This window comes from Phaseolus vulgaris, chromosome 6 (genome assembly GCF_051622355.1).
Source record: "Phaseolus vulgaris cultivar YP4 chromosome 6, ASM5162235v1, whole genome shotgun sequence".
In the NCBI taxonomy this organism is placed as follows: Eukaryota; Viridiplantae; Streptophyta; class Magnoliopsida; order Fabales; family Fabaceae; genus Phaseolus; species Phaseolus vulgaris.
This window is the reverse complement of record NC_143503.1, coordinates 32,535,600-32,553,843: the sequence shown is the minus strand read 5'-3', so window position 1 is coordinate 32,553,843 and position 18,244 is coordinate 32,535,600. Positions and strand designations below refer to the sequence as shown.

Sequence of the window (18,244 nt, the reverse complement as noted above, 5' to 3'; positions counted from 1 at the left end):
TTTTAAATTTCTTTAAAAAAAATTATCTAAAGAAATATTTATAAAACATTTAAAATTGTCTAAAAAAAAATAAATCACACTCTTAAGATGCCGTATCGAAACACGTGGTGAAGGGATGAATGATAAGTTATGACTTTTTGGAGAAAGTATGTCCTCTAAGATAACGGAAATACAAAGTTGCTATTAATTCTGCTCCCATTTGGAATTTCTCTCCAATTTGACATTTCATAATTTCTGAGCTTCTTTCTCCTCAACTACTGGTTACCAAAAACACAACTTTTTTTTTTCTTTCTCTCTGAAAGAGTGTTTGGATGGTGTGGAACCACATGGCATGAGGGTCCCATAGAAAGGTGCTAAGTGGTAACTGATCAAGGCACTAGTCCTCACCTACCAACATGTCCCATTCAAAAGCTCAAAAACTAGACAGAGATATTTGTGAAATGGAGAAAGAGTAACTGAGAGACCACATTTTCCAGTGATGAATGATTGAAGATGGACATTAGAGTTTCCCTTCTTATCTGAATTGAAGAGTGGGCATAAAGAAGCAACCCTTTCACACTCACCTTTACTCAAACCCAACCACTTGATGTTCTGGACCCACTTTCTGTGGTGCGGATAACACAGCCACCATGTCATCATCCCCACCTAACCTAACCACTTTACTTTACAAACCTCCCTCAACCAAAACTTCACCCTTAAACAAAAATCATACCAATTCTTCCAATAATAAAATTCCAAACTCCCACCAACTGAATCCACCAAAATATTGCTCTAAAATATTCATCCAATATCATCAAATTTCTTCTACCCAAGAGGAGAGTTTCTTAATTTTGAAGTTCAAGATTCATTCACAAAATAACAAATCAAGTGCTCTAGTTCCCCCATAATTGTGCAAGCATGAGTTGGCCATATACCATTCTCAAATTCAAAATGTTGCACTAAGCAAGAAAATTCCCATCCTGTCAAATTACAATCCAACCCTTTTAGGACAACATAACATCATTTCAGTTAGACAGTGTGGTCATGAATAATGAATCCACCTTACTCAAATCATGACCTCATCAATATATAATAATATTTATTTTACTAACTCACATGTAACCTCTGTTATGGCTGTTTTCAAGGTGTAATAACAACCTATAACTTCATCTGGTTTAATACAAAGTCCAATGGACACGGTTCGTTTAAAAAGATACACTTCATCACTTCAAATTAAGCTTACCAAATATAAAAAAAAAAACCCTATTTTGTTAAAGCAAAATTTCCATACATAGAAAATACACTCACTCCAAAAGAAAAGAAAAAGCAAATAACCAAATACATATACTTAATCTCTTTTCCATCAACAAATTTAGAAATATACGGAGAAAACAAAAGTTCTGATAGATTAGATATCTATATCATGAAGGGGAATTTTGCACGTGCAATTTTGTCCTTGTTTACTAAATAAATAAATTCACTTACGTTGTTTGGTAAGTCGTATTGTATTAAAAAGACTTTGTACCATAAAAGTTGTGTTTCAACTTGATAGATTTTTTTGCACTGATCACCACTATTTTGATGTTGAATTAATTTTACAAAAGTTGTGAGGCTCAAAACGATTTTAATTAAGAGTGGTTTATGAGTAAAACATGTAATAAGATTAAAGATTAATAAGAAAAATAATAACTAATATATACAGTGAATGAAATCTTGTGAATAAGTAAGATTTATATAAAAGTAATATACATTTAAATATATTGTTAAATAATTAACAAAATTTGTAATAAATATTTATTTGATTAATTTAAAAATTAATAAAATTATTGTTTTTTTATTTTTAAAATAAATGAAAAATATTAATTTCTGTGTAATTTAATTCACTACCAAAATTGTGGTGTGAGAAATACTACTTACTTTAAATAATTCTTTAAAGTTAAAGTAAGTGAGAGAGCACTTATGTTATGTTATATGGAGTTGTTCCATTAGAACACAACTTACTAAAAATGTGATTACTTTTTTTTTTCCATTCTAATAAATAAAGAATAAAATTGTTCCATTAAATTCCCGTAAAGGCCTTTACCAAACATATTATATATAATATAAGGTAATGAATGCACTAAATTGATTATAAAACTGGCAATATATATGTATATAAATCGATTTGGTGTTTTAAATTTTAAAAAAATACCAGTTGAATAATTAAAATCATCAAGTATCAGTAAGTTTAATCCTCTTGGTATATAATAATTGGAACGAATTATGTTAATCAAAACGATACGCAGCATGGGTGTAAGAGCAGTGCAGAGTGCGAACATGAAGGGTGTGATGTTTTGTATATGCGTTTACTTTTTGTCACGATCCCCGAGGAACTAGATACCCGGAGGTGAAATTCCCGAAAGGCCCCTGGGTGGTTTGACTTAAAAGACAAAATCCAACACAGAGCATTGCATTTGCATAGAGTGAGATTGCAGGGAGGGAGAGGGAGTGTTTGTGTGTGTATGTATGTATTATGTATGGTGGGAGAGAGTTGAAATGAGATTTTTGGGGATGGAGGGGGTGGCGGAGATGACGAAGGCGGCGCAGCAGAAGGGGAGTGATCCTCTGCTCTGGGCCGTTCAGATGTATTCCAATTTGAACTCCGCCGGAGAGGCTCTTCCCTCCGTCGAACTCGCTCACTTTCTCGTCTCTTACATTTGCTGGGACAACAATGTCCCTATTCTCTGGAAGTTTCTTGAAAAGGCATTGACCCTTCAGATCGTTCCTCCCGTGCTTCTCCTCGCTCTCCTTTCTGTCAGGTCCTTCTCATCTTCTTGTTTCAATTTGTTTCTTAGGAATTTCGATTTTCCTGTTCTCCTCTCTTCACTCTTCGTCCACCTCTTTCTTCCTTATTTTCTTTTCTTAATTTATTACTCTGCCACCTTTTTCTTCTGTCGCCATAACCACTTTCTGTTACTGTTTTTGTTTCCACTTCACATATCGGATCCGGCTTGGCTGCTCCTGGAAAATAAATGGATGTAATTATGAACCTCCGGTTACTATTGATGCCGTGAAAATCATCGATGGTGCAGTCTTTGCCGTACGAGTGGATTCTTTTATTTGTTACAAGCTAATTATTAGTGATGTTTTCTTCTTGAAGTTAATTGTTCTTAGAGAGATAATCTAGCCGCTGTTTTTTGTTTTTTTTTTGCCTTTTCCATTATTAGGCTTCCGAGTCATAACCATCTGTCATTTTTTTATTGATTTTCGCTGTGTACGAATTTCTCTTAACAAAAACTACCATGCCTCCTGCTGCTGTGTGGGGTTAGCTGCATGGATTTTAGTACATATTGTCTGTGTCATAGATTCGTGAAGTCTCGTGTACCCAAACACTTCTTAATAGTCTAGCATCTCATCGTGTCTGTTTTTGTCTCCCTTTTTCTTGTTCAATGGAGCATAATCTGAAATTGTTTGTGTAGGTCCACTTCCTTCGTAGCCAAACCATCTTAAATGGTTTTCCATAATTTTTTTTCTCTTCGCAAGCCACTTCAACCTTCTCCCTGTTAATCACATTCTTAGTTTTGCCTATTTAGATATGCTCACCCATCAATTGTGGCATCCTCATCTTTGTAGACTTCATCTTTTGCTCATGATTTCCGTTCATTGACAATGTATCATGAACAATAGACTACGATTTTTATAGTTTTATTTTTTTTATTAATTATTATTGTTTGGTGTTTAGATAGAGACTTGTTTTTCTGCAAGAGTTTGGAACAGCATCTATACGCCTGTGTTCCCCAATGTATTGTTGTTTTCGTCTGTTAATATATCGTGTAGCTTTATTCTTTTTGGCAGGGTTATTCCGTGTAGACATGTCCAGCCTGCAGCATATAGGCTATACTTGGAACTCCTCAAAAGACATGCTTTTGAACTTAAATCTCAGATAAACAGACCGGATTATCAAAAGTAAGTAAGCTTTTATTGATGTAATTCTTCTTTTTAAATAAATTTTTGCTTCATGTTATTTACACTTTTCAAGTTACACAGACTGTGAGGTTTTAACATTTCTGTGTAAAATATTTTCTAAGCAGTAAATAATATTAACGTGATATGGTTTTGTTATTGGATACTCCCATACATTCTTGATCGTAAAAGTAAATGGTTGAGATAGATATGAACTGTGAGTTTGAATAGGCTATTGTGGCTGGCGCTGGTTTTTTGTTAATTCTTCTGCTTATACTATGGACAGGGTCATGAAATCTATAGATGGTGTTCTTCATCTTTCCAACATATTTGGCGTGTCACAAAGTGAGCCAGGCATTGTGGTGGTTGAATTTATTTTTTCAATTGTCTGGCAGTTGCTTGATGCATCATTAGATGATGAAGGTTTGCTGGAATTTACTCCTGACAAAAAGTCTACATGGGCTACGCTGTATCACGACATGGAACTGGATGGGCTTGATAATTATAGTGATAAAAAGACTGAACATCATGAGAAATTGCAAAATGTTAATACAATTATGGCTATTGAGATGATTGGGCAGTTTTTGCAGGATAAATTATCTTCAAGGATTCTTTACTTAGCTCGCCAAAATTTGTAAGTATTTGCCACTTTTGTACCTTTTCTCAGTATTTGCTGTCAACTTTTCCTGTTAACATTGTCAATCAGAACATATATTTTCAGTCCAGAATTTCCTATAAATCTGATTTGGCGTATAATTTTCTATTTGTCATTTCATTCCAATTTTTTGGGTTGTTAAAATGAATTTTCTAGTATCCATGCAATTATATATTACACAATTATAGTGTAGTGGTTTTATCCGGCTTTGTTTTCAATGATGTGTCAGCCGATCATATCTTATGGGATAAGGCTTGGTTATTGTTGTTGGTAATTGCGCAGCTTATTTCTTCTGTTTTATCAGGCCTGTACATTGGCTTTGTTTTACTCAGAGGCTGCAGCTGCTGGCTGCAAATTCATTAGCATTGAGAAAATCAAGAACTCTAAGCCCTGAGGCACTTCTGCAATTGTCTTCAGATTCTTGTATGGTCCTGTCTCGGGAATACAAAACAAATTCACAGCAAAAGTTCCAGACAGTTATGTCTTTTGAATATCTTTCTTCTTCTGCCTCACTATGTCATGGTGCAAGTCATTCTGCTCTCTGGATTCCTCTCGATCTGGTGCTGGAGGATTCTATGGATGGCTATCAAGTTAGTGCAACAAGTGCTATTGAAACAATTAGTGGTGAGGCTGAGAATAACTATTGGAATTTGACTGAAATAGTGGATATTACCTTTTCATCTTTAATTTAGGTTCTTGTCATATGAATTTTTTTGTGTAGGTTTGGTAAAGACATTGCGAGCAATAAATGGCACCTCTTGGCATGACACTTTTTTAGGCCTTTGGTTAGCGACCCTTCGTCTTCTTCAGAGGGTATAACTGTTTCTGTGCAACTTGATATTTTTCATGTGAAGTTGTAGTTTTAAATATATGTTGTCCAATTGCACTTTGTAATTAAGGAATTTTCATAAGTAATTTACTCCTTTAATTTATGTATTGTTTTGTTTACAGGAAAGAGATCCTATTGATGGCCCAATGCCCCATCTTGATACTCGCTTATGCATGCTCTTGTGTATCATGCCTCTTGTTGTTGGCAATCTTATTGAGGAGGAGGAGGAGGAAAGGATAGCAGTTGGTGAAGTAGACAGTGGTCCCTTTGATTGCTGGAAAGGGAAAAAGGTTCCAGGAAAATGTAGCAATGATTTAGTCTCGAGTCTCCAAGTATTGGGTGATTATCAAAGCTTGCTTGCTCCCCCTCAGTCTGTTGTCGCTGCTGCAAATCAAGCTGCTGCAAAAGCAATGCTATTTGTTTCTGGCATCACAATGGGGAGTGCATATTTTGACTGCCTCAACATGACGGAGATGCCAGTTGATTGTTGTAAGTGGTATTGCTTTCAGTGCCAATTAGAAATTTGTATCTGAATCTTCAAGAGTTAGGACAACTTTTGTCTAAATTATTGCAGTGCATTATTAAGGGTGTTTGCATTTTTGTGATTCTGTGTGACTTTCTTCCAAATTTGAAAAAAACATGTCTTACATGCTGAGATGAACTGTAACAACCAAAGATGTGTATGATAATGTTTCTCATTGCTACGGAGGTAATATCTGTTATCTATTTTAAGTAAATCAATAAGTCTACATAGTGAACATTGTCAAAAGAACTCGTATACTCAGAATACCTGTTAAAAAATGGTGAAGATACTTGAACATCATAGAATAATCCTATATCATCCTTTACAAATTATTATGAGCGATTTAAGACACTAGTGAGAACATATATCAGTGAGTATGATTTCTACAATATCTGTTGGATTGGACTAGTTCTATATTTTCCTTTTATTGTTGTAAGCAAAAACTATTGACTGTATAAAGTGTTTTCAGCTAAAGATTGTAATAAGAAAATCATTCCGTAGTTGAATTGAGTAAAATCATATTCCCCTCTCTAAGGCTTGTTCTGTTCCTGTATTCCATCAAATTTATGGTGTAGCAACTCACTTTTTCGTAATTCTGCATTTTATATTTGTTAGTTTATTTTGGAAGAAACATATATTCTTTGCATGAGGCTCCATTCAGAAGCTAAAGATTTTTGCGAAGATAAAAGAAGCTTGGAATTGTTGGTAAAATTATTTCTTTTTAAGGAACTTCTTCTAGCTGCCGTACAAATAACCAAATTCAAAGAGCAGTTAATGTATGGTCACATATAGATCTAATTTAACCATTTTAATGGTTACATTTTCCTATATTGTAATAATTTTACTGAATTTCTTGTTTGTAATTTTGCTTGTATGTGCGTATAAACTTAAATTAATTCAAATATTTCTTCTTTTTCAGCTGGAAACATGCGGCATCTGATAGTTGAGGCTTGCATTGCTCGCAATCTACTGGACACGTCTGCATACTTATGGCCAGGTTATACAAATGGACGTATCAATCAAATACCTCAGTGCATGCCAGCTCAAATACCTGGCTGGTCATCATTTATGAAGGGAGCTCCACTTACTTCAGTGATGGTTAATGCTTTGGTTTCAAGTCCTGCTACATGGTATGATCTTATTTTGGCTTAATGTTCTAATTTTGGCAAGAGTGTTCCTGTACAATATTTATTGTACTCCCTCTTTGTAGGCTCATAGCCACACTGCTATGACTTTAACCAAGCTATTTTTTTGAAAGTTTTTATTTTTGAAACCCTCAGTCATAAACATGCCATAAAGGTAATCGTGGCAACTGAAATTTCAAATGGCACGACCTCTGTGTAAATTTGTTTTCTATCATTTGAGTCATCAAGTATACTGAAACATGAGATAATTTACCAAACTCAACAATAATTAATCATAAACTGAATTTATAACTTAACATGAATAACTATAAGTGGGTAGAGTATAAATTACTAAATAAAATTTCATTGCCTGGTCTTCAGTTTTTTTTTTCTTTCCTGAAGCCAGGTATGTCAGATGCTCTTTTTTGTAAATTTACCAAAAGGTAAAGCAACTGAATTTACGCTCCTGGATTTGATGGAAGTTTAGCAGAACTGGAGAAAATTTTTGAAGTTGCAATTGGGGGATCAGAAGATGAAAAGATATCTGCTGCTGCCATTCTTTGCGGGGCATCCCTAATTCGTGGCTGGAATATACAGGTAATGAAGAGTTAGACAGTAGAGCATATAAAAACTCCAATAATTTGCTCAGTAGAATTTGGATCTCTGACCAACTTCCCATCTTGATACAATTTGGATCTCTGCCTATTGCAGGAACACACTGTACATTTCATTCTTAGGTTGTTGTCTCCACCAGTTCCTGCAGAAAACACTGAAGGAAACAACTATTTGATTAATTACGCTCCAATACTTAATGTTCTCTTTGTTGGAATCGCATCTGTTGATTGTGTTCAAATATTTTCGTTGCATGGCTTGGTAAGTTTGATTCAATTCCTAAATATTTAACCCCTTTCTACTTGGTTACTTGCTAATCTTCTCCTCCGGTGGCATCTACCTATTACTAAACAGAGTAGCAGGCTTAGGTCCTCGTTTTTTGCTATACATAGGTCAAAAGGCAACTAATTAAGAAATATTCAGTCGGAAAATTTTTTGTTTATGCCTTATATAATGTTTACCTTGTACAGGATCCTTGTATTTATACACAAGCTAGGATTATTATTATTATGATAATTGAATTCATGTTTTTCCCAATTCTCCAACCAGGTTCCACAGCTTGCGTGTTCATTGATGCCAATCTGTGAAGTATTTGGGTCATGTGTGCCAAATACCTCATGGACACTAACATCAGGGGAAGAAATATCTGCCCATGCTGTGTTTTCAAATGCATTTATTCTTCTTTTAAAGTTATGGAGATTTAATCGTCCTCCTCTTGAATATGGAATTGGAGATGTACCTACCGTTGGTTCTCAATTAACTCCTGAATACCTACTATTAGTACGGAATTCCCACTTAATGTCAGCTGGTAACGTCCATAAAGATCGTAACAGGAGGAGACTCTCAGAAATAGCAAGTTTATCATCGCCAAATTCTGTATTTGTTGACTCCTTTCCAAAATTAAAAGTGTGGTATCGGCAGCATCAAGCATGTATAGCCTCAACACTCTCAGGTCTTGTCCATGGAACCCCGTTTCATCAGATTGTTGAGGGACTTTTGAACATGATGTTCAGAAAGATTAATAGAGGAAGCCAAACTACTATTACATCTGGAAGCAGTAGCTCTTCTGGACCTGCAAATGAAGATGCTTCTATAGGGCCAAAGTTGCCTGCTTGGGATATTCTTGAAGCCATTCCCTTTGTAGTTGATGCTGCTCTTACAGCCTGTGCTCATGGAAGATTGTCTCCACGTGAGTTGGCAACAGGTATGTGTGTTTGATCAGATAAAACCCAATGGAACTTACCAAATAGCTTGTTCAACTTGTGATTTCTAAATTACGAAAGAAAATCTAACTGACTGTTAGCATACTTTGAAAGGATCTCAGTCTGTCTCAAAATTCTTGGTCATGTCTCTAAATATAGCAAGAGCAACCAAATTCTTGTTTATGTATATGCTCCTTGATGTACACAACAGTGGAGTAATACCAAAATGTTTTTCTTAATATCAGGGCTTAAAGATTTAGCTGATTTTCTTCCTGCATCTCTGGCAACCATAATAAGTTACTTCTCTGCTGAAGTAACTCGAGGAGTTTGGAAACCTGTATATATGAATGGAACAGACTGGCCTAGCCCCGCTGCAAATCTGCTTAACGTTGAGGGACAGATCAGGAAAATTTTGGCTGCAACTGGTGTTGATGTGCCTAGCCTTGCTTCAGGTTTTCTCATTGTTATGATCCTAAATTGTATAAACTTTTTTAAGAATCCGACTTCTAATGCATTTTCAGCAGAGAAAATTTGCATCTTTAACTTGTATTTCATTACAAATATTTCTATTAAGTTTGTCTTTTACACTGTTTAATGAGTATTAATACCAACTGCCGTTTAGCTGATCTCTTCCTGTATATTTCTGTCTCCCAACGTTATTATAAATTTGTTTATTAGTATTCTGACCAATGGTCGTCGTTTTCATAGGAGACAGCTCTCCTGCCACACTTCCATTGCCCTTGGCTGCCTTCACAAGCCTTACCATAACCTACAAAGTTGATAAGGCATCAGAGCGTTTTCTTAATTTGGCAGGCCAAACATTGGAGAGCCTCGCTGCAGGTTGTCCATGGCCTTGCATGCCAATTGTGGCTTCCTTGTGGACCCTAAAGGCTAAACGTTGGAGTGACTTCCTCATCTTCTCAGCATCTAGAACTGTCTTCCTTCACAACAGTGATGCGGTAGTTCAACTTCTAAAAAGTTGCTTCACAGCTACCCTTGGTACGAATACCTCTCCTATCTCATGCAATGGTGGCGTTGGAGCCCTACTTGGACATGGATTTAAGTACCATTTATGCGGAGGGCTGTGCCCTGTTGCTCCAGGAATCCTCTATTTACGTGCTTATCGGTCAATCAGAGATATCGTTTTCTTAACAGAAGAAATTGTTTCCATCTTAATGCACTCTGTTAGGGAAATTGTATGCAGTGGGTTGGTAAGGGAGCGATTGGAAAAGTTGAAAGCAACCAAAGATGGCATAAGATATGGACAGGCTTCACTCGCGGCCTCAATGACCCGGGTGAAGCTTGCTGCTGCCCTTGGGGCCTCTTTAGTATGGATATCAGGAGGGTTAATGCTGGTTCAATTATTAATTAAAGAAACTTTGCCGTCCTGGTTTATATCTGTTCAGAGATTTGACAAGGAAGAAAAGTCTGGTGGAATGGTTGCGATGCTTGGTGGATATGCACTTGCTTACTTTGCAGTTCTCTGTGGTGCCTTTGCTTGGGGAGTTGATTCGTCATCCTCAGCTTCAAAGCGACGTCCAAAGGTTTTGGGTACCCACATGGAGTTTCTGGCCAGTGCACTTGATGGTAAGATATCACTAGGCTGTGATTCAGCTACTTGGCGTGCCTATGTGTCAGGTTTTGTGAGTTTGATGGTAGATTGCACACCTAACTGGGTGCTGGAAGTGGATGTGCATGTGTTGAAGAGACTGAGTAATGGGTTGAGGCAGTTGAACGAGGAGGAGCTTGCTCTTGCTCTGTTGGGTGTTGGTGGGGTAGGCACAATGGGTGCTGCAGCCGAGCTCATAATTGACACTGGAATATAAATAAACATTTTCTCTGTTCTGAGTTCTGAGTTCTGAGGGCACCCTCTCCTTTTAGGATGACTTGTACATTAGTTAACTTTCATGTTTATAAAGTTGTGCAGTATTTTTAATTAACAGTTTTGTTTGAAATGTACCACGTACCACTTATTAGAATGGAAAATTTTGTATCTATAACGTTCATCTAAGCAGTTAACCAATTTCATTTGGCATTGCTGTCAACCTCCTCTCACCATTGCTAGAGTTACATGTTTTCCAACATAACATCTTAGTTATAAACTATGTTGTACGAATTAGACTAGACCAACCACGAAATTTGTGAACCATATTAGTGTCCGATCCTTTTTGAACCATAAAACTACTATTCACATGAAAAAGTGGTAAATTGATAAAAAAAATCTAAAAAATCGATTTACAGTGGTTTAGATGTTATTTTAATTTAGAATATATTTAGATGTTATTTTAATTTTTCCTTAGAATGAAAAGTGAAAAATTTATTTTTTCCAAGGGATACTATTATTTATTGCTTAAACTTTAAATTTAAATATTATGAAATACATTACTTTCATGAGCATTTTGAATGTTCTACACTTTTACCATTACTACATGTTCTTTTTTTTATTGTTATTAGGAGTTATTCCTTTCATATCATACTTATAATTTAGGTTATTGAAAAGCGAAAAGGAATAAATTTGTGTATTATAAGTGAAGGAGTCCGAACCTTCAACTTGATGAAAAATAACTGCATGTTTGGAAAACAAAAGTCGGTAACTGCGGATATGCAAATATAAATAAGGTTATTTATACTGAAGTTAAAAAAGTAATTCATATATATATATATATATATATATAGTCTAAAGCTTATTCGTGTTTTCTTTTGGAAGCAATCCTACAACGCTATTTTATTCTGTATTTTTATTCTACTCTGTATTTTAATTTTAGGACTTAGTCCTTTTTAAAGCAAGAGTAGTACTGTATTTTAAAGGATAAAGTGAAACTACTTACAGTTAATTAAACTAATCGTGTTTCTATTAAAACTAATTTTAAATTTTGTTATACCTGCAATTGAAATTAATACTAAAATGTATATTTTCTCCTTTAAAGTATATATAGTTTAATATCAATTTTCCATTGTCCCTTGTGCCATTATAAATGTATATAACTTTTTTGGTGATATTGCCTTTATATTTCACTTCTTTAAAATAAACAAAAGCATTATAAAAAGTAGTAAATTGATTTTAATTTAATCACCTTTACATATAGCCTTAGCATTTTTTTAAAAATAACATCTTATTTTCTTGCTTTATACATTTCTCACTTTACATTAAGCAAATACATTGTTAAATAGTACACAAATCTTTGCATGTGAAGTAGTTTATGATGGAACCATAAAAAAATCATCCCATGATAAGTATTAAATACTGAATGGATGGTGAAGATGATATGCACATTGGTTGGTTAACTTTTTGTGCCCGGTATGTTATGAATGGTGGAGACAAAATTATTTATTAGAGTTGATGTTCCTTTTCAAAGGAGAATGAAAAGATAGTGTAGAACAGTAAAGTTTGAACATGTGCACGAAGATGAAGAGTTGCTGTCTCAGCTCTTACAGGATAAAAAATAAAGCCATGATTTAAATTGTACCATGCAGGTTGCAACAATGACAAGTTCTTTGCCATGATTTATCACATCAACCATTAATACTGCGTGTGAAAACATTAGAAAAATCATTTCTAGAATAGACCCCACTGGCTTCAGAATTAGTGCAGAAACAAAATAATTTAAAATTCATGTTGAACCACAGAGTTTGAGTGGATGTGTAATGTGTTGTTTGTTCAAGCAAGAAGAAGACAATGCAGCAAATTTGTTCTGTTCTTCACATTCAACTAACTAAGCACATAAACAAATAAAAAAGACCAGTTCCACATTACCCATCTCTCAACACAAACAATGGCATCAAAACCCCCAAATAATTTACTCCCCCGTTACTTCCATAATTTCAAATCACTTTTTTTTTTCAAAAAAAGAAGAAGAGGCAACCATGTGAAGTTATTTATAGATCAACAGTTGCAAAATTTAGAAAACTAAACAAAAGAAAAAGGAGAATCACATAGTGTGTGAATTAGAAGAAAAAGAAGATGAAGAAGAAGAAGAAGAAGAGGAAGAAGAAGAAGAAGAAGAAGAAGGAGAAGGAGATGAAGAAGAAGAAACTCTTGTCTTGAGATAAATTTGAAGAAAACTCTGAAGACACTTAACTCTCTCCTTGATGGCTTGCACATCAACCTTGATCGTTTCTAAACTCCCTTTGAGAGAACGAACGACCACCAACATGTTATCTAACTGAGCCAACTCGTTCACCAAAGAATGTGGGTCTTCTTCTTCTTCCTCCTCCTCCTCCTCTTCTTCTCCTTCCTCACCTTCTTCTTCATCTTCCTGTTGTTCCGCCAATGCTGGGGCGTAATTGAGCTGCAACTGAAACGCGTTCATGTCCTCCATGGCTTTGGAGACGAGATCCGTGATGTCCGAGAACGATTTCTGGAGGTGCTTCTTCACGAATTGGGGATCCACCACCAACGATTTCCACCTCTTGCACACGCACCTCAGTTGCAAGGGATTGCTAACCCTAACCCTAGCCAGGATCTCGATCATCAGATCCTCCGGCAGGACGGCCGTCACCGTCACCGCTGCCGCCGCTTCTACCATCATGCGCCGCCGCTTTCTCGTCATGATCGCCATCGAGGTTTGGATTCTTTCTTGGTTGTTTCTGGATCCTCTTCTTCAGCTTCGATCTTACATGGTTAGGTTTTGTTTGGATTCGAGTCGGAAGGTTGTGTTGCACTCTCGTTTTAGGGTTCCGATTTTGATGCTTTCGGAATTCAAATCGTCTCCTTCAGTTACCAAAATTGCTGATAGTTACTAAACCATTTAATTCTTCCCATTAAATTGATTTTCGACATTTTGAATTTTGATTTCATTCTTTCATTCATTATTATTAATTATTAGTATTATATTAGTATACTACACTTACATTAATCTCTCACTCTATTTTTTTCATTCCTTACAATTTGCCTTTAATTTTTTATGATTAGTCACTGTGCATGCCAACAAATATATTCTTTTGTGATTCAAAACCTTTCATTTTAGAAAATTAATCAAATTTTGGTTAAATCTTAATTTTCTATAAGCTTATTTCTTATATCCTACTTCAATTTAATCTTGGACCTAACAGTCACTTAAAGCATCACAAAATTAGTTTAATTAATTAAGATACAAAAGATAAAATAAATAAACATACTCGAATTTGAGGGTTGAAATGAAGTTGTGAAATTTCTAAAATTTAGAAAAAAAATATGGGATCTAATTTATAATTTAATAAATTTTTTATTTAAAAACAGAGGAAAGAACTGTCCGCGTTTTTATTTTTCAAGTCAAACGCAAATTTGATTTGTAATTTTATCATATATTAATCCTTTTCTTAATATATAATATTCCATATTTTTAATAATTATTTAATTAACTATGAAAAGTGTGACAAATAACTTTGATTTTTTAATGGAATAAAAATCTAGTTTGCTGATTCCCTCCTCCTCTCTCTAATAATACATGAATAATAGTTGTGTTGTGTAATCTGATTTTTGTTTTTGATAGTTTTACCCAAGTTTTTCCTATCCATATAATGCATAAAGACAGAAAATACTTTTTAGCATTATTTATCGTTGCATGAAAATAAAATACTTTAAACATGTTATTTTATTTTCTGAAAACAAATTCACACTACATGAGATTTAAAGCAGTACAACTACAGGTAAGTTATAATTTTATTACTCGTGAAAAAAAAACTGGAAATGTTGCACATAATTACTTTAGAGTAAAATATTTTTAAAAATATACAATGATAGATAATTGATTAGTGTAGGTAAACGTCGTGTAGTTTTATGACTTCAAAAGTCTGAAGGAACCATTGTAGACATTTTTGGAAAATGAGAAAATTGGAATGTAAATGTTTCTTTTTCTTTTTCATAGAAAATTGAAACGTGTAGAAGAATATAAAAATAAGTTAATTAATAATTTTAATTTGTACAAAGCATTGATATAAATGAGAACTCGAAGTTTTCAAATACAAAAGTTCTAAATTTAATTTAAATTCGTACTTAAATTATTAAGGCTTGCTTGCAATACATTAAGTTGGACTAACATTATAATTTGTAGTAAATTAGCATACAAAATGGTGTTATAATTAAAAAAAAAAATTATTGTTGCTTATCATAGTTTTGGGCTGAAGGATAAACATCTAAAAGTTTCAATCACCAATAACAAGTTGCACGTGAAGACATTTTTAGGGAGATGGAACAGTTCTTGTTCATTTTCCTAGCAAAATAGTTGTTTCAATGAGATTGAAATTTATTTGAGAGTTCTAGAAACCTTTCCTATAAATTGTATGTTCCATATTAATTGTTGCGTAATCCTCTGGAATTATACATTTCGTCATACACCAAATAATCCAAAGCTTATTTTTCTAATATCTACGTTCATAATTTAAGTGTAATATTTATCCAGAAACTCTTTCCTCAACACTTCACTGTGGAATTACATAATGGAAATTAAAATGTGATTTCGAAATTCAGAGTCTTCGCTTCTTCAAATTCTGTAAATAATAAAATAATATGTTTTTAATTTCTTTTTATCATTTAAGCCACTTATCAAGAATATTCAAATAAATTATTAAGAATAAAATAAAAGAAACTAATAGCATAGAAGAACTAAAAATGAGTAATTCAAACATAAACCAAAATAGAAAATTTAGAAAAAAAAAATATTTTTTATAGATTAATTTGAATAAAGAATATTTTTAAAAGTGTTTATGATCATGTTTATCATAAAATATCCTAATAATTGATTTTCGACAAAGATCGTCCTTATAAATTATTAAAATAACTTTTAGTTTCGACTTAGCAAACACGGCTCACACAGCAACATTAATTGGTATATATTAGTATGGAAATAGTAGTATTTGATTAAAAAGTAAATTAAATGCATAAAATATGATAATTGAAGTCACATCCATTCATGCATTTTTTTTTCTTTTTTGCATAAAAAAGGGTGAGCAAAGCGATTTGGCAATCTTGTATTACGTGTTTGAGAATGAGTTTTTGAGTAAGACAAGAACAAAAACAGAAGTTGGTCAGCATTACCCAACTATAACAGTAATGGCTGTTCAAAACACAAGATCAAGTCTTTTTCAAATTTGAATATTCTTTCTTCGATTCCTCAAAAAATGTTAGATCCATGAGAGAAAGAAGAGAAGGGCCCCAATCCTCTTTTATGAGAGGTACAAATTAATCTCTCAAGTATGAAAATTTAATTAAAATTAACTTTTTTTTACTGTCGTTTTCTTACGAATTCGATGAATAAATTTCTGATAATATATTTAAGATATATAGTTATCCTTACAAGTAAACCGTTGGATAATTGATTATACAATTGAATTGAATTTAAAATTAATATCATTTTAACTAGATCAAATTTATTTGGATTTTTTAAAATTTATTTAAAGTAGATTAAATTTACTTTTTCAATTAGAATAAATTTATCTTAATCTGGACACAACTTAATCAGACTCAACTAGATCTATATAGGGACTCACTTAGCTAGATTTGTATCCAAGGTCACTCGGCTAAACTTGAACCCGAGATCAAATCGAGTCGACCTGAATCCAGGGCGACTCACGTCAACTTGCACTTGGACAAACTAGGTTTGATCTCATATTAGAATGCTTAACTCGACATAGACCCGAGTCGACTAGACTCGACATGTGTCCGGGTCAACTCGACTCAACATAGTCCGAACTGACTCACCTCGACATGGACTGAACCGACTTGGCTTTAACTGGGCCCGAGTTGACATGGGTATGGGCCTACTTGACCTGACATGGGTTCAAGCCGACTCGATTGACTTGGACCCGATGACCACTCAACTTGGACCTGAGCTCATTCAACACGAAATGGACTGGGATCAACTCAGCTTGACATGGACTCGGATCAAATTGACTCTATATGGATTCAGACCGACTTGATACGACATTAACCTAGACCAATTCGACTTCTCATAAGCCCAAACCAACTCGACTCGATATGGATCCAAACGACTCGACAAGACTTTAGCTCCCATACTAACTTATTTTTCATCCTCTTTAGAAAGATGAAAGAGTGTGAACACGAAGTTTCAATTTTAAGGAAATTGATGAATATATTTTTAGACAAATATGTGACATAAATTGGAATATTATATTTGAACTCGTACTTAATGAAACACGAAGCTCAAATCCATAAACACAGGAAAAAGTTTATGGGCTCGAAAAACAAGAAAAAAATCAATACAAGTTGTGGTTTCTAAAATATAGTAAATTAACAATTCGGAAGCTAAATTGAAGAATTTGTTTCAATAAATTTGTTGTTGTTGGATGTTATTATTTACCTATTGAATAAGAATTTAAAATCTATACTCAGACAACAATTACAAATTATATTAAGAAATTTTTGGAGGATTAGTAACATTGTATTATCAATACACATTTTATATATATATATATATATATATATATATATTTTAGACGATTGTAATCTTTATAACAATATATAATTGTCCTTTTACTTTTAAATATTAATTTAAAAAACTATTTATCAATAATAAAATTAATTTAAATATTAATAATTTTTAATTTAAAAATAATATTTAATTTAATTAATATAACAACTAATTATTTATAATTTTTATTTAATAATTTTCAAACTCTTGTCCCTTCACTGTCATTAAATCTATATCTAATATATCTATTCATACTGATTTTATATCTAATAATGATTCTGTGCTGAAACTTCTGCTGATATCAATCTTCACACTTCTTCAAATAGTCATCCTATGATTAATTACTAGAGCTATGGTAGGTGATTTTAAACCAAAACTGAATAAATTAACTACTTCCTTTGCTCCTTGTTAACTAATTTCTGTTAAGTAAGCGTTATCTTTATTTGACTCCTGTAAAGTCATGCAACATGAATATAACTCTCTCCTTAAAAATCATATTTAAACTTTTTCTCCTCTTCCCTCTAGTGCCACTGTGATAGCTTGTAAATGAGGGTTTAAAAATAGTTTAAAGAGTGAATTTTAGCAGGTAGAGGACAGGATAGGACAAAGAAATCGTTTAGATAATATATTTAATTATCTTATTTTCATAAAATAAATAAGTTATATAAAATGAAAAAATAATAATACATGTATATTTTTCTTTATAAAATTTCATAAAAGACATGAAAAAAGATGGCTAGATACTATAAAATTCAGGTAATATTAATAAAATTTTCAAACTGTTAAAAAATGTTAAAATTAACATTAAACATAAAACAATAAACTATTATAAGATCAGACCTTGTGTGATGAATATTCTATAAGATGGTTTAAAATACCATAAAGATATGTAAGGAATATATATAGTATTATATATGAAAATGATATAGTATTTTATCTAAGTAGTGAAACATGTAAGAGGAGTTGGTGA

The 18,244-nt window shown here is 33.3% G+C and overlaps 2 protein-coding genes across 3 annotated transcripts; one reads left to right on the top strand and one right to left on the bottom strand.

The window, feature by feature from the left end:
- The first annotated feature begins 2,265 nt into the window (after positions 1-2,265).
- RFR1 (REF4-related 1) lies at positions 2,266-10,911 on the top strand. 2 transcript variants are annotated; one of them, XM_068640347.1, is made up of 12 exons: positions 2,266-2,777; positions 3,814-3,924; positions 4,208-4,555; positions 4,881-5,200; positions 5,298-5,389; positions 5,528-5,894; positions 6,848-7,058; positions 7,535-7,649; positions 7,764-7,925; positions 8,214-8,868; positions 9,112-9,318; positions 9,575-10,911. In XM_068640347.1, exons 1-12 carry the CDS (start codon positions 2,485-2,487, stop codon positions 10,690-10,692), a joined length of 3,999 nt encoding a protein of 1,332 aa, XP_068496448.1. In that variant the 5' UTR covers positions 2,266-2,484; the 3' UTR covers positions 10,693-10,911. The 2 variants fall into 2 exon arrangements, with proteins under 2 accessions (XP_068496448.1, XP_090159465.1); XM_090303339.1 differs by having other exon boundaries at positions 2,432-2,777; positions 7,540-7,649.
- Positions 10,912-12,718: 1,807 nt separating this feature from the next.
- LOC137832280 (uncharacterized) lies at positions 12,719-13,649 on the bottom strand. The gene has a single exon (XM_068640346.2). It carries the CDS (start codon positions 13,423-13,425, stop codon positions 12,796-12,798), a length of 630 nt encoding a protein of 209 aa, XP_068496447.2. The 5' UTR covers positions 13,426-13,649; the 3' UTR covers positions 12,719-12,795.
- Between the last annotated feature and the right edge of the window lie 4,595 nt (positions 13,650-18,244).

Excerpts from the sequence above, each read along its gene's own strand:
- RFR1 (XM_068640347.1), top strand. The coding sequence starts at position 2,485 with ATGTATTATGTATGGTGGGAGAGAGTTGAAATGAGATTTTTGGGGATG. Across the intron at positions 5,201-5,297 it reads TGCTATTGAAACAATTAGTG|GTTTGGTAAAGACATTGCGA; the intron begins GTGAGGCTGAGA and ends TTTTTTGTGTAG. Across the intron at positions 5,895-6,847 it reads GGAGATGCCAGTTGATTGTT|CTGGAAACATGCGGCATCTG; the intron begins GTAAGTGGTATT and ends CTTCTTTTTCAG.
- LOC137832280 (XM_068640346.2), bottom strand. The coding sequence starts at position 13,425 with ATGGCGATCATGACGAGAAAGCGGCGGCGCATGATGGTAGAAGCGGCG.